General features: G+C 48.3%; 1 protein-coding gene across 1 annotated transcript in view; it reads left to right on the forward strand.

The window, feature by feature from the left end:
- DHX16 (DEAH-box helicase 16) overlaps window positions 1-17992 on the forward strand; it is a 180709-nt gene that overhangs the window by 13685 nt on the left and 149032 nt on the right. The window contains exons 7-13 of the mRNA XM_069241954.1: window positions 735-956; window positions 5553-5741; window positions 6762-6872; window positions 9467-9582; window positions 11291-11501; window positions 14764-14862; window positions 15013-15165. Coding sequence (XP_069098055.1) covers window positions 735-956; window positions 5553-5741; window positions 6762-6872; window positions 9467-9582; window positions 11291-11501; window positions 14764-14862; window positions 15013-15165 — 1101 coding nt within the window. The remainder of the gene's footprint in view (window positions 1-734; window positions 957-5552; window positions 5742-6761; window positions 6873-9466; window positions 9583-11290; window positions 11502-14763; window positions 14863-15012; window positions 15166-17992) is intronic.

Consider the following 17992-nt stretch of genomic DNA (forward strand, 5'->3'; position numbering starts at 1 on the left):
AGAAAACTCTTTCAGTAACCTTTTTTTAAGGAAGGATGGTAGACGACGGGGACAATGTAGCCTAGGAGGAGGAAGCCCGAGAGGCTGAGTAAACTGCGACAGGTCCTGTAAGGAAGAGTATTCCACTAGTGTCCCAGCATGCCCTGGCAGTGACATGTGCATCAGTGCAAGGATCCGAGTGGGACTCGGAGGAAATCCTTCGCCAAATAGTTGTCTTGTCACTGTGTTATTTATAGTGACTCTTTCTGCATTTCAAATTTGTCTCCTTTTTTTTTTTTTTTTTTTTTTTTTAAGCAAAAGTGAAACTTTACCTATACAGCCTTCTTTATAGGTTAATAATACTTTCTTTTTTTGAAAAATGGCTCTTCAAAATAATTGCACTTTTGGTTCTAACAAGTGCTCTGGGATCCTGCACATGGACCGGACAATTCTCTGTTTATCTCTATAATAATGGAGATTCCCTTGGAGGAGACCTAGAATTGCACATAAGTTACTGTTCCTTCTCATTTGTTTGTTTATTTGCCTCAGGACTTCTTGCTCTTTTTTGTTCTTTGCTCCACTTCTCTGTCGCTCAGCTTTCCCTTTCTGTTTTCTTATATTTTGCCTGCCTATTTCTCATTTACTTCTCCTTTTGCTTTCTCCCTCCAAGAGTATATCCTCTCACACGATCACTCTTACCTCTTTCCAACATGTTTGTGCTTCTCTCACTTACGTCTTCTCTCTGTCTCCGACAGCAAATCCCGGATCGCTATGAGGAGCCACAGACCGAGGATAAGTTTGCTCCTCGGGATGAACAGAAGCGCTGGGAGGAGGATCACATGGGCGCGGCGTCGCTGCGCTTCGGGGCCAAAGATGCGCATGAGCGTAACAAACAGAAGGAATACGAGTACGTGATGGAGGACGACGAAATGATTCAATTTGTCAGCGCAGTTAGGATGAAGGGCACCTTAGAGAAGGTGAGTCTGAGAGTAGAAGACTGATGAGAATTAAACCTACTTCTAAAGCCTTTATTACTTGTTTAAATCTCCTATATTATACACTGGATATTGGTGAATGGGTTACCCCGTCACAACGGTGAAGATATCCCATACCTTGTAATAGGAATACCATAGGACATAACGGGATTTAGATTTTGGTGGCTGGGATATCCGTCACCATGGTGACGGCGTAGCCCGTCCGCTGAGTTCTAAATCAGGCCCATAGGCAGAAACTGTTAGTAAAACAGTGAAATCTGCTGTCCTTCGGTAGATTTCCACCCACAGTTCACTGCAGTGACCGTCAGCCTCCTGATTTATTCTGTTCCATGGAGCCGGATTGCCTCACCACCGGCCCTCTGGAAGAATGGCCACCATAGTTCATTTTTGCTTGGTGCATGCCTTATCCTGCTATATTTTATTGGTATTGCAGTATGATCACCCTACCTGACTAGCAGCCAAGTGATGTGCTTAGTAAAATAAAAAGGATAGCATGTTTGCTCTGTGGCCCCTTCCTCATAAATGTCCCATTAAGGAAAAGAGCATTGGAAAAGCCAATAGGTCCGGTTTTGGCTGACAGTCTTTTGGCTTTGTCAGTGCTTGTTTTGTCTTTTTTTTTTTTTTATTGGGTAAAAGCAAAAACATACTTCATCTCAGAAAGCATTGAGACAGTAGCCCTAGCTCTGCGGGGCTAGTTTGTCTGTGGATGTGTTCCACACATGCCAACATTTAGCACAGCAAAGTGGGAGATTTCAGAACAAATGGGGGGCTGTATTTGCTCCATTGACATCTATCGAAGCAGAGGCAATTTCAGGCAGAAGACAGTCAGACTAAAACCATTAGAGTGAAGTGACCCAGAACCTAAAGTAGGCTGATGCCTTGTCCCATGCTGTAGTGAGTGGAAAAAAATGTGACTCACATAAGAGGCTAGTAGAAGAAGAGGACTATCTGAAGGCCCCTATAATTAAGTATATACTCGTAATATTTTGCCCAGTGGCAGTCACCAGTGGGTAGTTATACTTAGGATCATGTTTCCATAGAGAAGGTGTTTTTTTACTTTATCTTTGGCAACGTTTGACAGATCTTCACAAAATTTTTCCTAAAAACTGTTGCAGTGATTCTTGTTGCGCATGGAATGTTTTGGGGTGATCCGTCAAGCGGGGACTGAGAAAAGAAAGGGGGGGGGTGCAAAAAAGTTGTGTTTCCCATGTTAATTCCCATAGGACCTTTAGACAGACACTTCTACTGCCCGAACCACTGGACGGAATTACACCAAATTTGGCGGAAAGCTAGATTTCAGTACGCAGACTGATCTTTTGTTTATTTGGTGTAAATTTGTTCAGTAGTTTTTGCAAAATTTATGGAAGTTCAGATTTGAATATCTCTGTCGGAGAAGTATTCGCGAACAAAGACTAGCTTGTGTAGGGAAATGCACAGCTCTGATTATCTGCCAACACTTCAAACCGCTTTCAGACTACTAGTCATAGTTACCTTAGGGCGTGAGTTTTAGTTACTTGAAAGAACTCTAACTATAACTGCTGAATGTCTATGGTTTTGTATGAGTAAACTTAGAACTTAACTATAATGTCCCTGTAGCCTTTGTTTTTTTAAAAGTGAATATATCATTTTAATACAAAAAAAATGGCATGCCCATATGTCTGGGTTGCATATCTGTAATACCAACAGTAGACACAAGGTGGCGCTGGAAAACCATGCATGTAATATTGTGAAACAGTACAATTACCCAACCATATTACTGTCTACATAATGGAAAGTCAATCGCGTTGTATCTATCCTTGATGCTGAGCCCTGCGATCCTGTAATGTATTGCACTCCTTAGTGTCTGGCACCCAACAGCTAAGGCTGTCTGTAGTTGGACATTTAAGTAGAAAATAAACTGTAGGTGAGTGAAAATGGAGAGTTTTTTTTAAATTTTATTTTTTAGGAACGCTCATGGCTATGCCAGTGAAACAGTCCTGGTCTCCCAGTAGTCCTGTGGGTCCACCTCCATGTAAGATGAAGCCAATGAGGCAGAACGGCTTGTGTGGGAAGAATTGTGCCTCTGTTGCTGTATCCTTTTGTGTCCTTCTAACAAAATCTTTCACTGGTCAGACCTTGACTTTTAGAGAGCTTTTATGTTGAAAGGACCTAGGTGACCTTCAAGGGCACAACATGCGCCAAATGCCACTTTACGCCTCCTGCGTTGAGGGCGGTTAGAGCTCCTGAAGTGTTCCACGTACACCATTGATAATCTACAGCTCCTGTGTTGAGCCAGTGCCCCTCTACAGCTCCTGTGTTGAGCCAGTGCCCCTCTACAGCTCCTGTGTTGAGCCAGTGCCCCTCTACAGCTCCTGTGTTGACTCTCTGCCACTCAGCAATTCCCGTGTTGACTTAGTGTCACTCCAAAGCTCCTCTGTTGACACAGTGCCACTCTACAGCTCCTCTGTTGACACAGTGCCACTCTACAGCTCCTCTGACGAGCCAGTGCCACTCTACAGCTCCTCTGACGAGCCAGTGCCACTCTACAGCTCCTCTGACGAGCCAGTGCCACTCTACAGCTCCTCTGACGAGCCAGTGCCACTCTACAGCTCCTCTGACGAGCCAGTGCCACTCTACAGCTCCTCTGACGAGCCAGTGCCACTCTACAGCTCCTCTGACGAGCCAGTGCCACTCTACAGCTCCTCTGACGAGCCAGTGCCACTCTACAGCTCCTCTGACGAGCTAGTGCCACTCTACACTCTCCTGATGAGCCAGGCCCACTCTACAGCTCCCTTGTGGAGCCAGGGCCACTTCCAGCTCCCGTGTTGAGCCAATGCCACTCCTCAAGGTGCGTCAAGATATGTGACAACCTCAGGGGCGGGTACCAGAGACTAATCTGGGAGCCAGCAAGCTTTCAATGATTCTATCATGTCTGACCGCATTTTGAGCGCAGCAGCAAATCATTCTGGTACGGGCAGGAAGGTAGCGATATAGAATGGTGCCAGGGCCAAATGTGTCGTGGGTATGGGGGTTCCTAGTTTTATTTTCATCACTGGCAGATGTTCCATAGTGGATCAGTCCTACATAGGACAGGGGGACTGATACTCTCACTCAGACGGCGAGCACTCCAGCAGGCTATTGGAGCAACTGTACAAAAAGGGTGAGCGGACCAAGGGTGTGGGGGCAGATCCAAACCCTTTGTTCAATACATCAGTGACGCGCCAGGCACAAAAAATAAAATAAACCTGTTAGTATGATGAGCATCACATTAAAAAAGGTCTCATAGCGCATTCTGTCGTCTTCACCCGCTCACACATGTTCAGAAGCGGTTGTGGAGATTAAGCTACTGTGAGTCGGAAACATATGGAACTTGAGCTAGAGCTTGAGTCTCTGTCACAGGAAGGTCAGGGCTCGAGTCTCTGTCACAGGAAGGCAAGGGCTCGAGTCTCTGTCACAGGAAGGCAAGGGCTTGAGTCTCTGTCACAGGAAGGCCAGGGCTCGAGTCTCTGTCACAGGAAGGCCAGGGCTCGAGTCTCTGTCACAGGAAGGCCAGGGCTCGAGTCTCTGTCACAGGAAGGCCAGGGCTCGAGTCTCTGTCACAGGAAGGCCAGGGCTCGAGTCTCTGTCACAGGAAGGCCAGGGCTCGAGTCTCTGTCACAGGAAGGCCAGGGCTCGAGTCTCTGTCACAGGAAGGCCAGGGCTCGAGTCTCTGTCACAGGAAGGCCAGGGCTCGAGTCTCTGTCACAGGAAGGCCAGGGCTCGAGTCTCTGTCACAGGAAGGCCAGGGCTCGAGTCTCTGTCACAGGAAGGCCAGGGCTCGAGTCTCTGTCACAGGAAGGCCAGGGCCCGAGTCTCTGTCACAGGAAGGCCAGGGCCCGAGTCTCTGTCACAGGAAGGCCAGGGCCCGAGTCTCTGTCACAGGAAGGCCAGGGCCTGAATCTCTGTCACAGGAAGGCCAGGGCCTGAGTCTCTGTCTCCGGAAGGCCAGGGCCTGAGTCTCTGTCTCCGGAAGGCCAGGGCCTGAGTCTCTGTCTCCGGAAGGCCAGGGCCTGAGTCTCTGTCTCCGGAAGGCCAGGGCCTGAGTCTCTGTCTCCGGAAGGCCAGGGCCTGAGTCTCTGTCTCCGGAAGGCCAGGGCCTGAGTCTCTGTCTCAGGAAGGCCAGGGCTCGAGTCTCTGTCACAGGAAGGCCAGGGCTCGAGTCTCTGTCACATTGCCCCTTCATAGCTACATATGTAAAGGGCATGAAGAAACTTATCCGATATCCATTCATGAAGTGGGAATTTCAACAGTCAGGCAGGTTTACCCGACGGCGTCATATGACGCCAGGGACATCAGAAGGGTACCCTTCCTTGAGATTGTGTATACTTTACTGTACGTACCTTATATGTATGAGGTGGGCCCTATCCTGACACCTACCTTTGTAAAATGGTGGTTGGTGGGGTTGCATGAAGGGGAGTCACAGGCATTAATGCATTGTTGATTTTCATTATCTTATGACGCTGTGTTCGCTCAGCTCTCCGCTTTGTTCCAGTTGTGAACGTTAGATTTGTTTGCTCATCCCAAGCCCGACAGCTCTGACATTGGTTCCCTTGATTCCAGGATGAAGGCCCGCAAATGTCAGAGGCAGAGAAAGTGAAACTGTCGATCCAGGAGGTGCGCCGCAGCCTGCCAGTCTACCCCTTCCGCAGCGACCTGCTCGCCGCGATTGCTGAGCACCAGATCCTGATCATTGAGGGAGAGACAGGCTCAGGAAAGACTACACAGATCCCACAGTACCTGTACGAGGAGGTAAGCACATGTCCAGGGCGACCTAAGGGAAAGCCACACTGATCCTGCAGTGTCCGCATCAAGAGATTAGTGCACATGTGGGTGAGGCTTGGGAAGCTGCCCCTTCGATCCTGTAGTACGGGTCTGAGGATGTAACCATGAGGATGTACCCGTGTGAGTCGGGCTATGGGAAGTCAACACCAATCCCACAGTGGTTGTATGAGACGGGTAGCTAGCAGAACTGCTAGATTGACGTGGGTGAGGCCCCAAAGATTCTTCCATCACTGTATGAAACAGCAAGTACAAATGCAGGTTGGCAGAGTGCATGGCCACATCTGTCCCCCTGTTGATGTATGTGGACGTGAGGCTCTAGACCTGAGCCCTGACATGTACTCTTGAGGAATAATTTACCCTCTTGGTGCCTGCAAAGTTATTGTCCACAGCCTAAATTAAGATTTATCAGTCTGTGGGGCATAATGTAGGCGACGACTCCCATGAAACCGTACTGGTGGCCTGTTGCTAACAATAATCAGGGCCACTGGAATTATGCTGCAGGGAAGCACTAAAGTGTCCAGAAGGGTAGACTAAATTATGTGGCAAGAAAAGGCAGATTATGTGGCATGATGCAACACTTTTCTAACGATGTTAATACATTTTACTCATGGTAATGCTGTCTGGGTAACGATTTCAGCTCATTAGTAGCAGCTTAACAACTAAATACAGAAAAAGGGCCTTACACTGCACACTAAACCACATTTCCACGTTTTAGTAACTTTTGAGCAACAAAGTTTTTTGTTTCTTTTTAATTAAAATCTGCAGATTATGCTTCAGATGAGGGATTATGTGGCAAATGACACAGATGTTTAATTTTGCGAAAAAAGCTGTGGCCGCTTCATCACAATTCCAGTGGCCCTGAGGATAGTCTCTTCTAATCTGTCATGATCTCTACATTTACCATGGCATGGTGTACTTAGGCCCCTCTTCAAGGAGAGGGACTGACGAAGGCTACCTTCTGAAATACAATTCCTTTTCTTGCTTTAGGGTTACACAAAGAAAGACGTGAAGATTGGATGCACACAGCCCCGGCGGGTGGCTGCCATGAGTGTTGCCTCGAGGGTCTCCCAAGAAATGGGGGTGAAGCTTGGGAATGAGGTACGTGCTATAGATGGGTAAGACTTGAGGTGGAGTGGTATGTGTGCTTGTTGACGTATGGAGTGTGTATGGGATGTGGCCTGCTCCAGATATGGCCCTGTCAGATTGTGGTCTGAGGAGATCGGTGTGAACGAGTATGGGGCCACAAAGTATGTGGCGTGAGGTATGTTTCTGGGTACAGAAACAGTGGATCAAGTATTTTGTTGGCATGTTTATGTGTGCACAGTTTGAGGTGGATGTGGTACATAAAGTGAGACCTGACTGTGGGTGCAAGTTTAGGGATGGGGTAGTCTCAAGGAAATTTGTGACATAAAATGAAATGCAGAATCCTAGGCAGAATGGGGGTGGTGAATAGTGGAAGGTGCTGGACATAGTACGCAATAGCAGAGGGAACTGACACCTTACTCCAAGTGAAAGCGTATGGAGAGGCTCGGTGTTTAAGCAACCAGTGGGACGATAGTGAGTGAGGTGGCTGGGCACACTGGGGACACAAGAAAGGTGGTGGGGCCCTGCTTGTATGCGGGCTTGGAGAGTGCAGGAGGGCAGGGTCCTAGACTACGTGAAGGGCCAGATGAGAAGGAAGTCCACACTGAAGCACAAACTTGTCACGGTGGGACTGTAGCAGTCATCAGGTTGGGGAGATTCAAGGTGGTGTAAAACTGCAACAAGGTGAGGTAATAATTGTAGGAAAGTGCCCCATTTGGCATGGTTATCCCCACCCCCCTCACCCAGCATTTTACCAGATATGGATGCTGACTTGACTGAGAGTGTGCTGGGATCCTGCTAACCAGGCCCCAGCACCAGTGTTCTTTCCCTAAACCATACCATTGTTTCCACAATTGGCACACCCTGGCACACAGATAAGCCCCTTGTAAAAGGTACCAGTGGTACTGAGAGCCCTGTGGCCAGGGAAGGTCCCCAAGGGCTGCAGCATGTATTATGCCACCCTGAGGGACCCCTCACCTAACACATGCACACTGCCATTGTAGATTGTGTGTGCTGGTGGGGAGAAAAGGGTAAAATCTACATGGCAACCCTCTGAGGGTGCCATGCCCACAAACCACTGCTTGTGGCATAGGTAAGTCACCCCTCTAGCAGGCCTTACAGCCCTAAGGCAGGGTGCACTATACCATAGGTGAGGGCATAGCTGCATGAGCAATATACCCCTACAGTGTCTAAGTCCATTCTTAGACATTGTAAGTGTAGTGTGTTCATATTGAGTATCTGGTCTGGGAGTTTGTCATTACAAACTCCACAATTCTGTGATGGCTTCACTGAATACTAGGAAGTTTGGTATCAAACTTCTCTGCACAATAAAACTCACACTGATGCCAGTGTTGGATTTATTGTAAAATGCACAAAGAGGGCATCATAGAAGATGCCCCCTGTACTGTACCGAACCGTTTAGTGTGAGGCTAACCAGTCTGTGCCAGCCTGCCACTAAAGGATACGTTTCTGACCCTCAGGGTGAGAGCCTTTGTCCTCTCTGGGGTCAGAAACAAAGCCTGCTCTGGGTGGAGGTGCTCCACACCTCCTCACTGCGGGAACTGCAACACTTGGTGGTGAGCCTCAAGGGCTCAGGCCTCCTGACAAAGTCCCTCAGGGCACTCCAGCCTAGTGGAGATGCCCGCACCCAGGACCAAGCCCCACTTTTGGTGGCAGGGAAAATTAGGAAAAAGAAAGGAGGAGTGACCACTTCAGCTAGGACCAGTCCATAGCTGAAGTGACCCCCTCCTTGCAAAATCCTCAATCTTGGTTTGGAGGAGAGGGACCAATAGGGATATTAATGTGTCCCCCTCCCCAAAGGGAGTGGGCACAGGAAGGGTGTAGCAACCCTCACATACAATAGACATTGGCTACTTCCCTCTGATCCCTGTGACACCCCTAAATCTAGTATTTAGGGGCACCACTGAACCTTACTCGCCAGATATCTAGTGACCTCAAGAAAGAAGGGCTACTGCAAAGCTGATCCCAGTAGTGAAGACTCCACATGACGACTGACTTGGCCTCAGCCCTATTGACCTGTCTGCAGCTTCAAGACTTCTGCTCCGACAAGCCAACACATCCTGCAGGACTAGCGACCTCTACAAACACCCAGAGGACTGCCTGCCCAGCAGAGGACCAAGAACTCCCAAGGACAGCAGCCCTGTCTAGAAGAAACTTTCAAAAACGACCCAAGAACCTTCCCGGTTCCACGAACCCTGCTCTCTCTGCACCCGATTCACCAGTGAGGAGTATGGAATTGGGTTCAGGGGGCTTACAAAAACTCGAGCCAGCCCTGGGTTGAATTTGTAGACTACTCAGTGAAAGCACTGGATGGTTGGATAATATTTATAATTTGTTTATGAAAGAACAAGTTTTAAGTAACTACTTCAGTGACAAGTTGCATCAATATCTGGTAGACCTAGGCCCAGTTTCTCCCCAAGAATTGGGAAAGAAGGCAGACAATTGCATCAAGGCTAGGGTGACCAAGACTTCCACAGGGGGTGACCAAAAGAAAGGGGTTACAAAGCCTCCCCAGGGGAAGTGTCAATAATAACCTGGGGTTGCTTACCACCTGACCATGGGCCTCGTTCATTGTTCCCTTGGAGCAGGTTGGATACAGTATCCGCTTTGAAGATTGCACCTCGGAGAGGACAGTGCTGAAGTACATGACTGACGGAATGCTCCTGAGAGAGTTCTTAACGGAACCTGATCTGGCCGGGTACAGGTGAGCTCCCTGCAGGTGAACACGTTGTACTTAATGTTAAGAGACTGCCTTGTTACAAAGTTCTGGCAGAGGTGAGTTTGAGGTTTTTTTCACCACTTTAGTGTTACAACACTTCTCTTTTCTCCAGGGAGCCCTTTATGCTCACACTCGTAATGTCCTTTGATGAAAATCTTGTTTGTTATTTCTGTATGTCCCAACACAACACAGTGCATATTATGTTTCTCTAAATCACAAGGCCTTTGTATTGGGCCTTATAGGCCTGAGATGCGCAGATCTAAAACCATAGCTCTTTAGAGAAGGACATACGAGGTTTCTCAAAAGTTTTACAGATTTGAGTGATGTTTCAGTTACTCACATAGACAGAAATAAATCAATCTTTGAAGGGACCCCAGCATTTTTTCTGCTGTTTTTTTTTGGGTGGTTTGTGTGATGCTTCCACTGCAGAACTCTGTGTTTGGCATTATAACAGGTGTAAATCCTCGGGATCAGCCCCGCCTTTCATCCTCCTGAGGTTAATAAAAAAAAGTACAGTTATGTTAAGGTAGCACTAAACATGTTATTCAGTGCCAAGAAACCTCTTGTGAGGAATATGTGCATTACAGTTATGTTAAATTGCAAACAACTCCTACACGTCGCTTCCTGTTGTAGAATTCACAAGCTCCAAAGTGGAAGTTTTGCATCCAAAAATCTTCTCCAATTAACCTTGCGCATTGTACTTCTGCTCAAGCGATTAAAGACTTAACCAGCCTTGGCAGAATTGCGTGGTTTCTAGTTCTGCAGATTCCATGGCTGGGAGAAAGGTGTTCCTGGGTGGCACTGCCAAAGACTAGGAGCAATGTTAAAGCAGCATCGTGGGTGGGTGTTGTGTTTGTGGAAAAACCTCAAGCGACTAAGCACTTGGTAAATTAGCTTTGCTTTTTCTTTGTGCGTCCTGTTCCATCGGGTTGCATTTCTTGAGAACGTATTAGTAAGCACTGAGGCTATGGGAGGTGAAAACAGCATTTGTGTAAGAGTCGCACGTCTATTGATTTATATCACATAGTTTTTCACCCAACAGTTTCAACAAGTTGATTTTTTTAATAGTCCTTTTAGTCCAGCTCTGTCCTTTTGACTTTCTTTCCTGTCTGAACCATTACCAAGAGTCCACAGAATCCTGGGGAACCGTCCTGTTACGAGATTAGGCACTCACATGTTTCCTTGATGGTAACGTACGTGTAACATACATGTTCATCTACTAGGGCATTGATGCCCTGGCCCATGATGCTGATTTGATCAGATTTGGAAGGATGAAGGGCTGAGTTGGCTTGCTGTGATTGATTACTATGACCAGATTCTTTGAGTGGATGCACTAGGCCGCTGAACTCCGCACCAGGATGAGTGATAAAATGTTGGAGACGACATTTACACACATTTCTGCATAATCTGCATCACGGCGGGGTACTCTTAAAGTCTCTCACGCTTTCTGTGCCAGGGTGCCGGGGACAGTGGGCCATACTTGGCATTGCTGCATGGGCTTTTCTCAGTTGTTCTGCCATTGGCCAGATGGTGGTGCTGAAGATAAACAATGTAAGGACAGTGCAAGCGAATATCACCCGGGTGCCACAGGTGGGCATGATAGGCTTCCCTGCAATATTAGTGCTGGCATCACCAGTTACAAAGAATAATATAAGAAAGGAATCCAGTCTCATATTTACTTCCCTCTTCTTAGTGTAATCATGATCGACGAGGCTCATGAGCGCACCCTGCACACTGACATCCTCTTCGGACTCATTAAAGATATCGCTCGCTTCCGGCCTGATTTGAAGGTGCTAATCGCCAGTGCCACCCTGGACACAGAGAGATTCTCGGCATTCTTCGATGATGCCCCCATCTTCCGGATCCCGGGCCGCCGCTTCCCGGTGGACATTTACTATACCAAGGTGAGCGAGGCAGCACAGGGCCTCCATCTTGCACAGCCTGCAGTAGGTTTTGGGGAACGAGTTGGGTGCAAGAGGGATTTGGTGGAGCTGGGAAGTTATTGACTGAAAAGTTGTGCAAGTGATCAGTGACTGCCTCAGTGGATGAGGATGGGTGGGGGCAGATTGGCAGTAGCAAGACGGGTGTAGAAGTGAGATGCTTCCCAGGAACTGATGAAGTGTGACAATAGATCTGAGAGTTTGAGGTGTGTAACAATGTGTAGGAAGTTGGCTCTGTATGTGCTATTTCAAAGTAAGGAATAGCATGCACAGAGTCCAAGGGTTCCCCTTAGAGGTAAGATAGTGGCAAAAAGAGATAATACTAATGCTCTGTTTTGTGGTAGTGTGGTCGAGCAGTAGGCTTATCAAAGGAGTAGTGTTAAGCATTTGTTGTACATACACACAGGCAATAAATGAGGAACACACACTCGGAGACAAATCCAGCCAATAGGTTTTGTTATAGAAAAATATCTTTTCTTAGTTTATTTTAAGAACCACAGGTTCAAATTCTACATGTAATATCTCATTTGAAAGGTATTGCAGGTAAGTACCTTAGGAACTTTGAATAATTACAGTAGCCTATATACTTTTTACATAAAACACAAATAGCTGTTTTAAAAGTGGACACAGTGCAATTTTCACAGTTCCTGGGGGAGGTAAAGTAATGTTAGTTTTAGCAGGTAAGTAAATCACCTACAGGTTTGAGATTGGGGTCCAAAGTAGCCCACCGTTGGGGATTCAGAGCAACCCCAAAGTTATCACACCAGCAGCTCAGGGCCGGTCAGGTGCAAAGGTCAAAGAGGTGCCCAAAACACATAGGCTTCAATGGAGAGAAGGGAGTGCCCCGGTTCCAGTCTGCCAGCAGGTAAGTACCCGCGTCTTCGGAGGGCAGACCAGGGGGGTTTTGTAGGGCACCGGGGGGACACACGAGTCAGTACAAAAAGTACACCCTCAGCAGCGCGGGGGCAGCCGGGTGCAGTGTGTAAACACGCGTCGGGTTTTCAATAGTTTCCTCTTCAGCGATGCAGGTAGGCAAGGGGGGGGGGGGGGGCTCCTCGGGGTAGCCACCACCTGGGCAAGGGAGAGGGCCTCCTGGGGGTCACTCCTGCACAGGAGTTCCGATCCTTCAGGTACTGGGGGTTGTGGGTGCAGGGTCTTTTCCAGCCGTCGGGAAAGTAGAGTCAGGCAGTCGCGGTCAGGGGGAGCCTCGGGATTCCCTCTGCAGGCGTCGCTGTGGGGGCTCAGGGGGGACAACTTTGGTTACTCACGGTCTTGGAGTCGCCGGAGGGTCCTCCCTGAGTTGTTGGTTCTCCACCAGTCGAGTCGGGGTCGCCGGGTGCAGTGTTGCAAGTCTCACGCTTCTTGCGGGGAGTTGCAGGGGTCTTTAAATCTGCTCCTTGAAACAAAGTTGCAGTCTTTTTGGAGCAGGGCAGTTCTCTGAGGATTCAGAGGTCGCTGGTCCTTTGGAAAGCATCGCTGGAGCAGGTTTCTTGGGAAGGCAGGAGACAGGCCGGTAGGACTGGGGCCAAAGCAGTTGGTGTCTTCTGTTCTTCCTCTGCAGGGGTTTTTCAGCTCAGCAGTCCTCTTCTTCTTGTAGTGTCAGGAATCTAAATTCTTAGGTTCAGGGAAGCCCTTAAATACTAAATTTAAGGGCGTGTTTAGGTCTGGGGGGTTAGTAGCCAATGGCTACTAGCCCTGAGGGTGAGTACACCCTCTCTGTGCCTCCTCCCAAGGGGAGGGGGTCACATCCCTAATCCTATTGGGGTAATCCTCCATCTGCAAGATGGAGGATTTCTAAAAGTTAGTCACTTCAGCTCAGGACACCTTAGGGGCTGTCCTGACTGGCCAGTGACTCCTCCTTGTTCTCATTATTTCCTCTGGCCTTGCCGCCAAAAGTGGGGGCCGTGGCCGGAGGGGGCGGGCAACTCCACTAGCTGGAGTGTCCTGCGGTGCTGGAACAAAGGGGTGAGCCTTTGAGGCTCACCACCAGGTGTTACAGCTCCTGCCTGGGGGAGGTGTTAGCATCTCCACCCAGTGCAGGCTTTGTTACTGGCCTCAGAGTGACAAAGGCACTCTCCCCATGGGGCCAGCAACATGTCTCTAGTGTGGCAGGCTGCTGGAACCAGTCAGCCTACACAGATAGTTGGATACAGTTTCAGGGGGCACCTCTAAGGTGCCCTCTGGGGTGTGTTTTACAATAAAATGTACACTGGCATCAGTGTGCATTTATTGTGCTGAGAAGTTTGATACCAAACTTCCCAGTTTTCAGTGTAGCCATTATGGTGCTGTGGAGTTCGTGTTTGACAGACTCCCAGACCATATACTCTTATGGCTACCCTGCACTTACAATGTCTAAGGTTTGGCTTAGACACTGTAGGGGCACAGTGCTCATGCACTGGGGCCCTCACCTATGGTATAGTGCACCCTGCCTTAGGGCTGTAAGGCCTGCTAGAGGGGTGTCATACCTATACTGCATAGGCAGTGAGAGGCTGGCATAGCACCCTGAGGGGAGTGCCATGTCGACTTACTCATTTTGTTCTCACTAGCACACACAAGCTGGTAAGCAGTGTGTCTGTGCTGAGTGAGGGGTCTCCAGGGTGGCATAAGACATGCTGCAGCCCTTAGAGACCTTCCCTGGCATCAGGGCCCTTGGTACCAGGGGTACCAGTTACAAGGGACTTATCTGGATGCCAGGGTGTGCCAATTGTGGATACAAAAGTACAGGTTAGGGAAAGAACACTGGTGCTGGGGCCTGGTTAGCAGGCCTCAGCACACTTTCAATTCAAAACATAGCATCAGCAAAGGCAAAAAGTCAGGGGGTAACCATGCCAAGGAGGCATTTCCTTACACAATGATTCTCAAGTGCACTGAGAATGAGGGAGGGGGGAGTAGTTATGGGAGTGATATGTGTAGTAGGATGTGTATGCCGAGGATGCGAGGGAAGCAAGCTAAGTGTAGGGAGGCAGGAGTGATGCTCTACGCTCTACCCATAGATTGTAAGGGAATGCACTAGGAGGCCCCAGAGAATGAGTGATAAGCCGGGGTTCTAGACTTCCTATTACAGTTTTCCTCTTAGAAGATTTCTCTCTTCAAAGTCCTCTACTTCTGTTTCTTTACAAGGGGGGCTCTCCGAGATCAGCTTTCCAACTTTAACGATCAAAAGGTTTAGAGTGAGCATGTGTGAATGTCAGTACTGGACATTAACATTGTCTGCCTGTCCCCTTAGGCTCCAGAGTCGGATTACCTGGAAGCCTGTGTGGTCTCTGTCCTTCAGATCCACGTGACACAGTCCCCTGGAGACATCCTTGTGTTCCTCACTGGACAGGTAAGAGGTCTAATTGTAGTGCTGTTCTGTGTGAGGCTCAAACTGGTGCATCTTGTCTCCTGTTAGAGGTGGAATTTGGAGGACAGTGTTGTAGATTGCCACATACTAAACTGTATCTGGTTTTAATAAATGAATCCCTCTCTTCTACAGGAAGAGATTGAGGCTTGCTGTGAGATGCTGCAAGAGCGCTGCCGTCGCCTTGGATCCAAAATTGCTGAGCTCCTTGTTCTGCCGATCTATGCAAACCTGCCCTCAGACATGCAGGCTAAGATCTTTGAGCCTACGCCTCCAGGTGCTAGGAAGGTGAGTAAATACATCATTGTGGATGTCTTAGCAAAACAGAGATTCCTTTCTCCTTGTTTTACCTGGGGCGTCAGCTGTCTCGCTATTTGTTCTTTCAAAGGCCTCCATTGATGGTGTTTAGAAGTTAAGGCACAATGTAAAGCTGCTTTTTAGATAGGTTTGCATAGGTGGCTTACGTCTCAGAAGGGCTAGCAACTTAATCACCTCCGCACTGATGTTTGTGTAAATTGTAGCAGAAAAATGAGAGGTTTGGACACTTCTGCCTGCAGACGCCTCATCTTCTGACACTTTGCAGTAGTTTTCCTGCGGTGGCAGTTAGCGCTAGCTCCACACTGATGCCACTCACAGCGAGGATATAGGCACCACCTTGTAGCCCTTATAGCCTGCTCTCCTTTTTTCCACACCACTTGATTTGTGTCAATCATTAAATGGCATTTGCAAAGCCCTCGGTTTCTTCGACCGAAGCGTTGCAGTGCTCAAAAGCAGAGACTGAGAACAGAAGCTCGTTTAACCTGACTACTTTTGGTCAGAGGGGCTGGTTTTTAATTCCTTCCTAAAGCAGCGTTGAGACTCAGTCATGTGGTTTGATTGGGAGAAAATTCCAGAGTTTCATCATTAGTACCGAAAGAGACCTACCACCACGACAAACTTTAGCAAACCTGGGGATACACAGAAGTCGAAGGTGGTTAGATCTCAATCTGTTTCTCAGGTAATGGGGCCTTTACCCTCCGGTGCTCTAGAGTTTAAAGCGAGGGCCTTAAATTGAATCCTGTTTGCCACGGGAGCCAGTGGAGCTGCTCCAGATGAGGTGAGATGTTCTGGCGAAGCAGGACCTGCCTTGTTAGCCTGACAGCGCTTTTGTATTATCTGGAGTGTATAAATCAGGAAAGCTGAAAGACCCAGATAGAGGCTGTTGGCATAATCCAGATGAGATGTCAGGAGATCAGGGTTTACACTCTGCTTTTTTTTTTTTCCACATTTCTTCAAATCGTTTTTACCAGAATTTTTCTGATTGCGTAATGCCTGATAGATGTCATCCCCTAAAAATCCAGGTTTTAAGCCCTGACACTTCTCTCTTGGACGGATCTTCATCTCCACCTCAGATGGGAAGTGGTGCCTCTTGCACACTAAGGCTATCAAGGAGCAGGAGGCCAAGATGTTTACGGCACATGCAGTGTCAGTCGGACAGTAGTCAAGACCATGTTCAAATTCACAATCTTCTCCATCCTCCAAATTGTCTCAGGAAAGAGGAGGAAGCACAGAAAGAAGATAGAAAGGGGCGGCTCGGCACCTTGGCATCACTCCTGTTCATGAGGTAGATCATGAGGCCAGCTCAGTTTTTTCCACCTCCAATGGACTCGTCTTCAGATCTAGAACTTGTGGACATTACTCCGGCCAAGGATCCTTTCCCGGCCAAGCTGCTTCCTTCTGTGGCTCCTGCCCCTTCTCCCACTAGAGACTTCTACCGTCTCTACTCCCTGCATCGGCCCTGATGGCAGGCTCAGCATTTATTCTGTCTTATGTGGATTTCTCAGATCATGGTGCTGAACTGATGCAGTTTGTGCACACTGCTGGGCTTTTCAGGAATGCAGCAGCCCTTCTTGTGCTCTTTTATAAATCCTTGGTTCTTTTAATAGCTCAGATGATGGGTTTACCCTCTGACCCTTTCAATCTAAGGGTCTTCCCGTGAAGAAGACCACTGATGCAGCCTGGAGCGGCACCAGCTCTAAACCTCTGCCTGTGGTTCTTCTAATGGTGCTGGCACTACCAAAGCCAGCACTAGAGGAGCCCGTAGGCCAGCCACTCCCCAGAAGCAGGCTCCAATAGCTAAGACCATTCTTATGAGATCCAGGAGGGAAACAACAAGAGGGGCTGAGGAAGCCAGGCACAGTGAGCAGTCATAGCATAGGCCTACACTTCTACAACCATACTGGCAAATAATGAATGACCTCTTCGGGTCGGAGTTCACCCATGTTCAGCTGCTAGAAATAATGCAACAGGACGATTGTGACAACAGTGAGGAAGCCACTTTACTATCCACTACTTGGCGAGAGGAGTCCCTGCAAGCGTAATAACTCAGCCTACAGGTCAAACACTATATAGCAGGAGTACTCGGAGCAGTGAATCTACAGCATGACACACTACGAATAGATGCTTTCAGGGTAATTAACATTTTTCTTACTACCCTAGTAAACAAAAAAAGGCCCCACAAAACAAGCTCTTAATTTAGAGTGGAATTCAGGCAGACAGAATGTCCCATTTCACAGTTATGTGCAAGTTGACTGTAGGAAGTTGGCTCTGTATATACTATCTCAAAGTAAGAGATAGTGTGCACAGAGTCCAAGGGTTCCCCTTAGAGGTAAGATAGTGGCAAAAAGAGATAATACTAATGCTCTATTTCTAAAAGTAAGAGTCACCTCAGCTCAGGACACCTTAGGGGCTGTCCTGACTGGTGGGTGACTCCTCCTTGTTTTTATAATTATCTCCTCCAGCCTTGCTGCCAAAAGTGGGGCCATGGCTGGAGGGGGCGGGCATCTCCACTAGCTGGGATGCCCTGTGGCGCTGTAACAAAGGGGGTGAGCCTTTGAGGCTCACCGCCAAGTGTTACAGTTCCTGCAGGGGGAGGTGAGAAGCACCTCCACCCAGTGCAGGCTTTGTTACTAGCCAGAGTGACAAAGGCACTCTCCTCATGTGGCCAGCAACATGTCTGGTGTGTGGCAGGCTGGTAAAACTAGTCAGCCCACACTGGAAGTCGGGTATGTTTTCAGGGGGATCTCTAAGATGCCCTCTGGGTGTATTTTACAATAAAGTGCACACTGGCATCAGT

Source organism: Pleurodeles waltl, chromosome 6 (assembly GCF_031143425.1).
Source record: "Pleurodeles waltl isolate 20211129_DDA chromosome 6, aPleWal1.hap1.20221129, whole genome shotgun sequence".
In the NCBI taxonomy this organism is placed as follows: Eukaryota; Metazoa; Chordata; class Amphibia; order Caudata; family Salamandridae; genus Pleurodeles; species Pleurodeles waltl.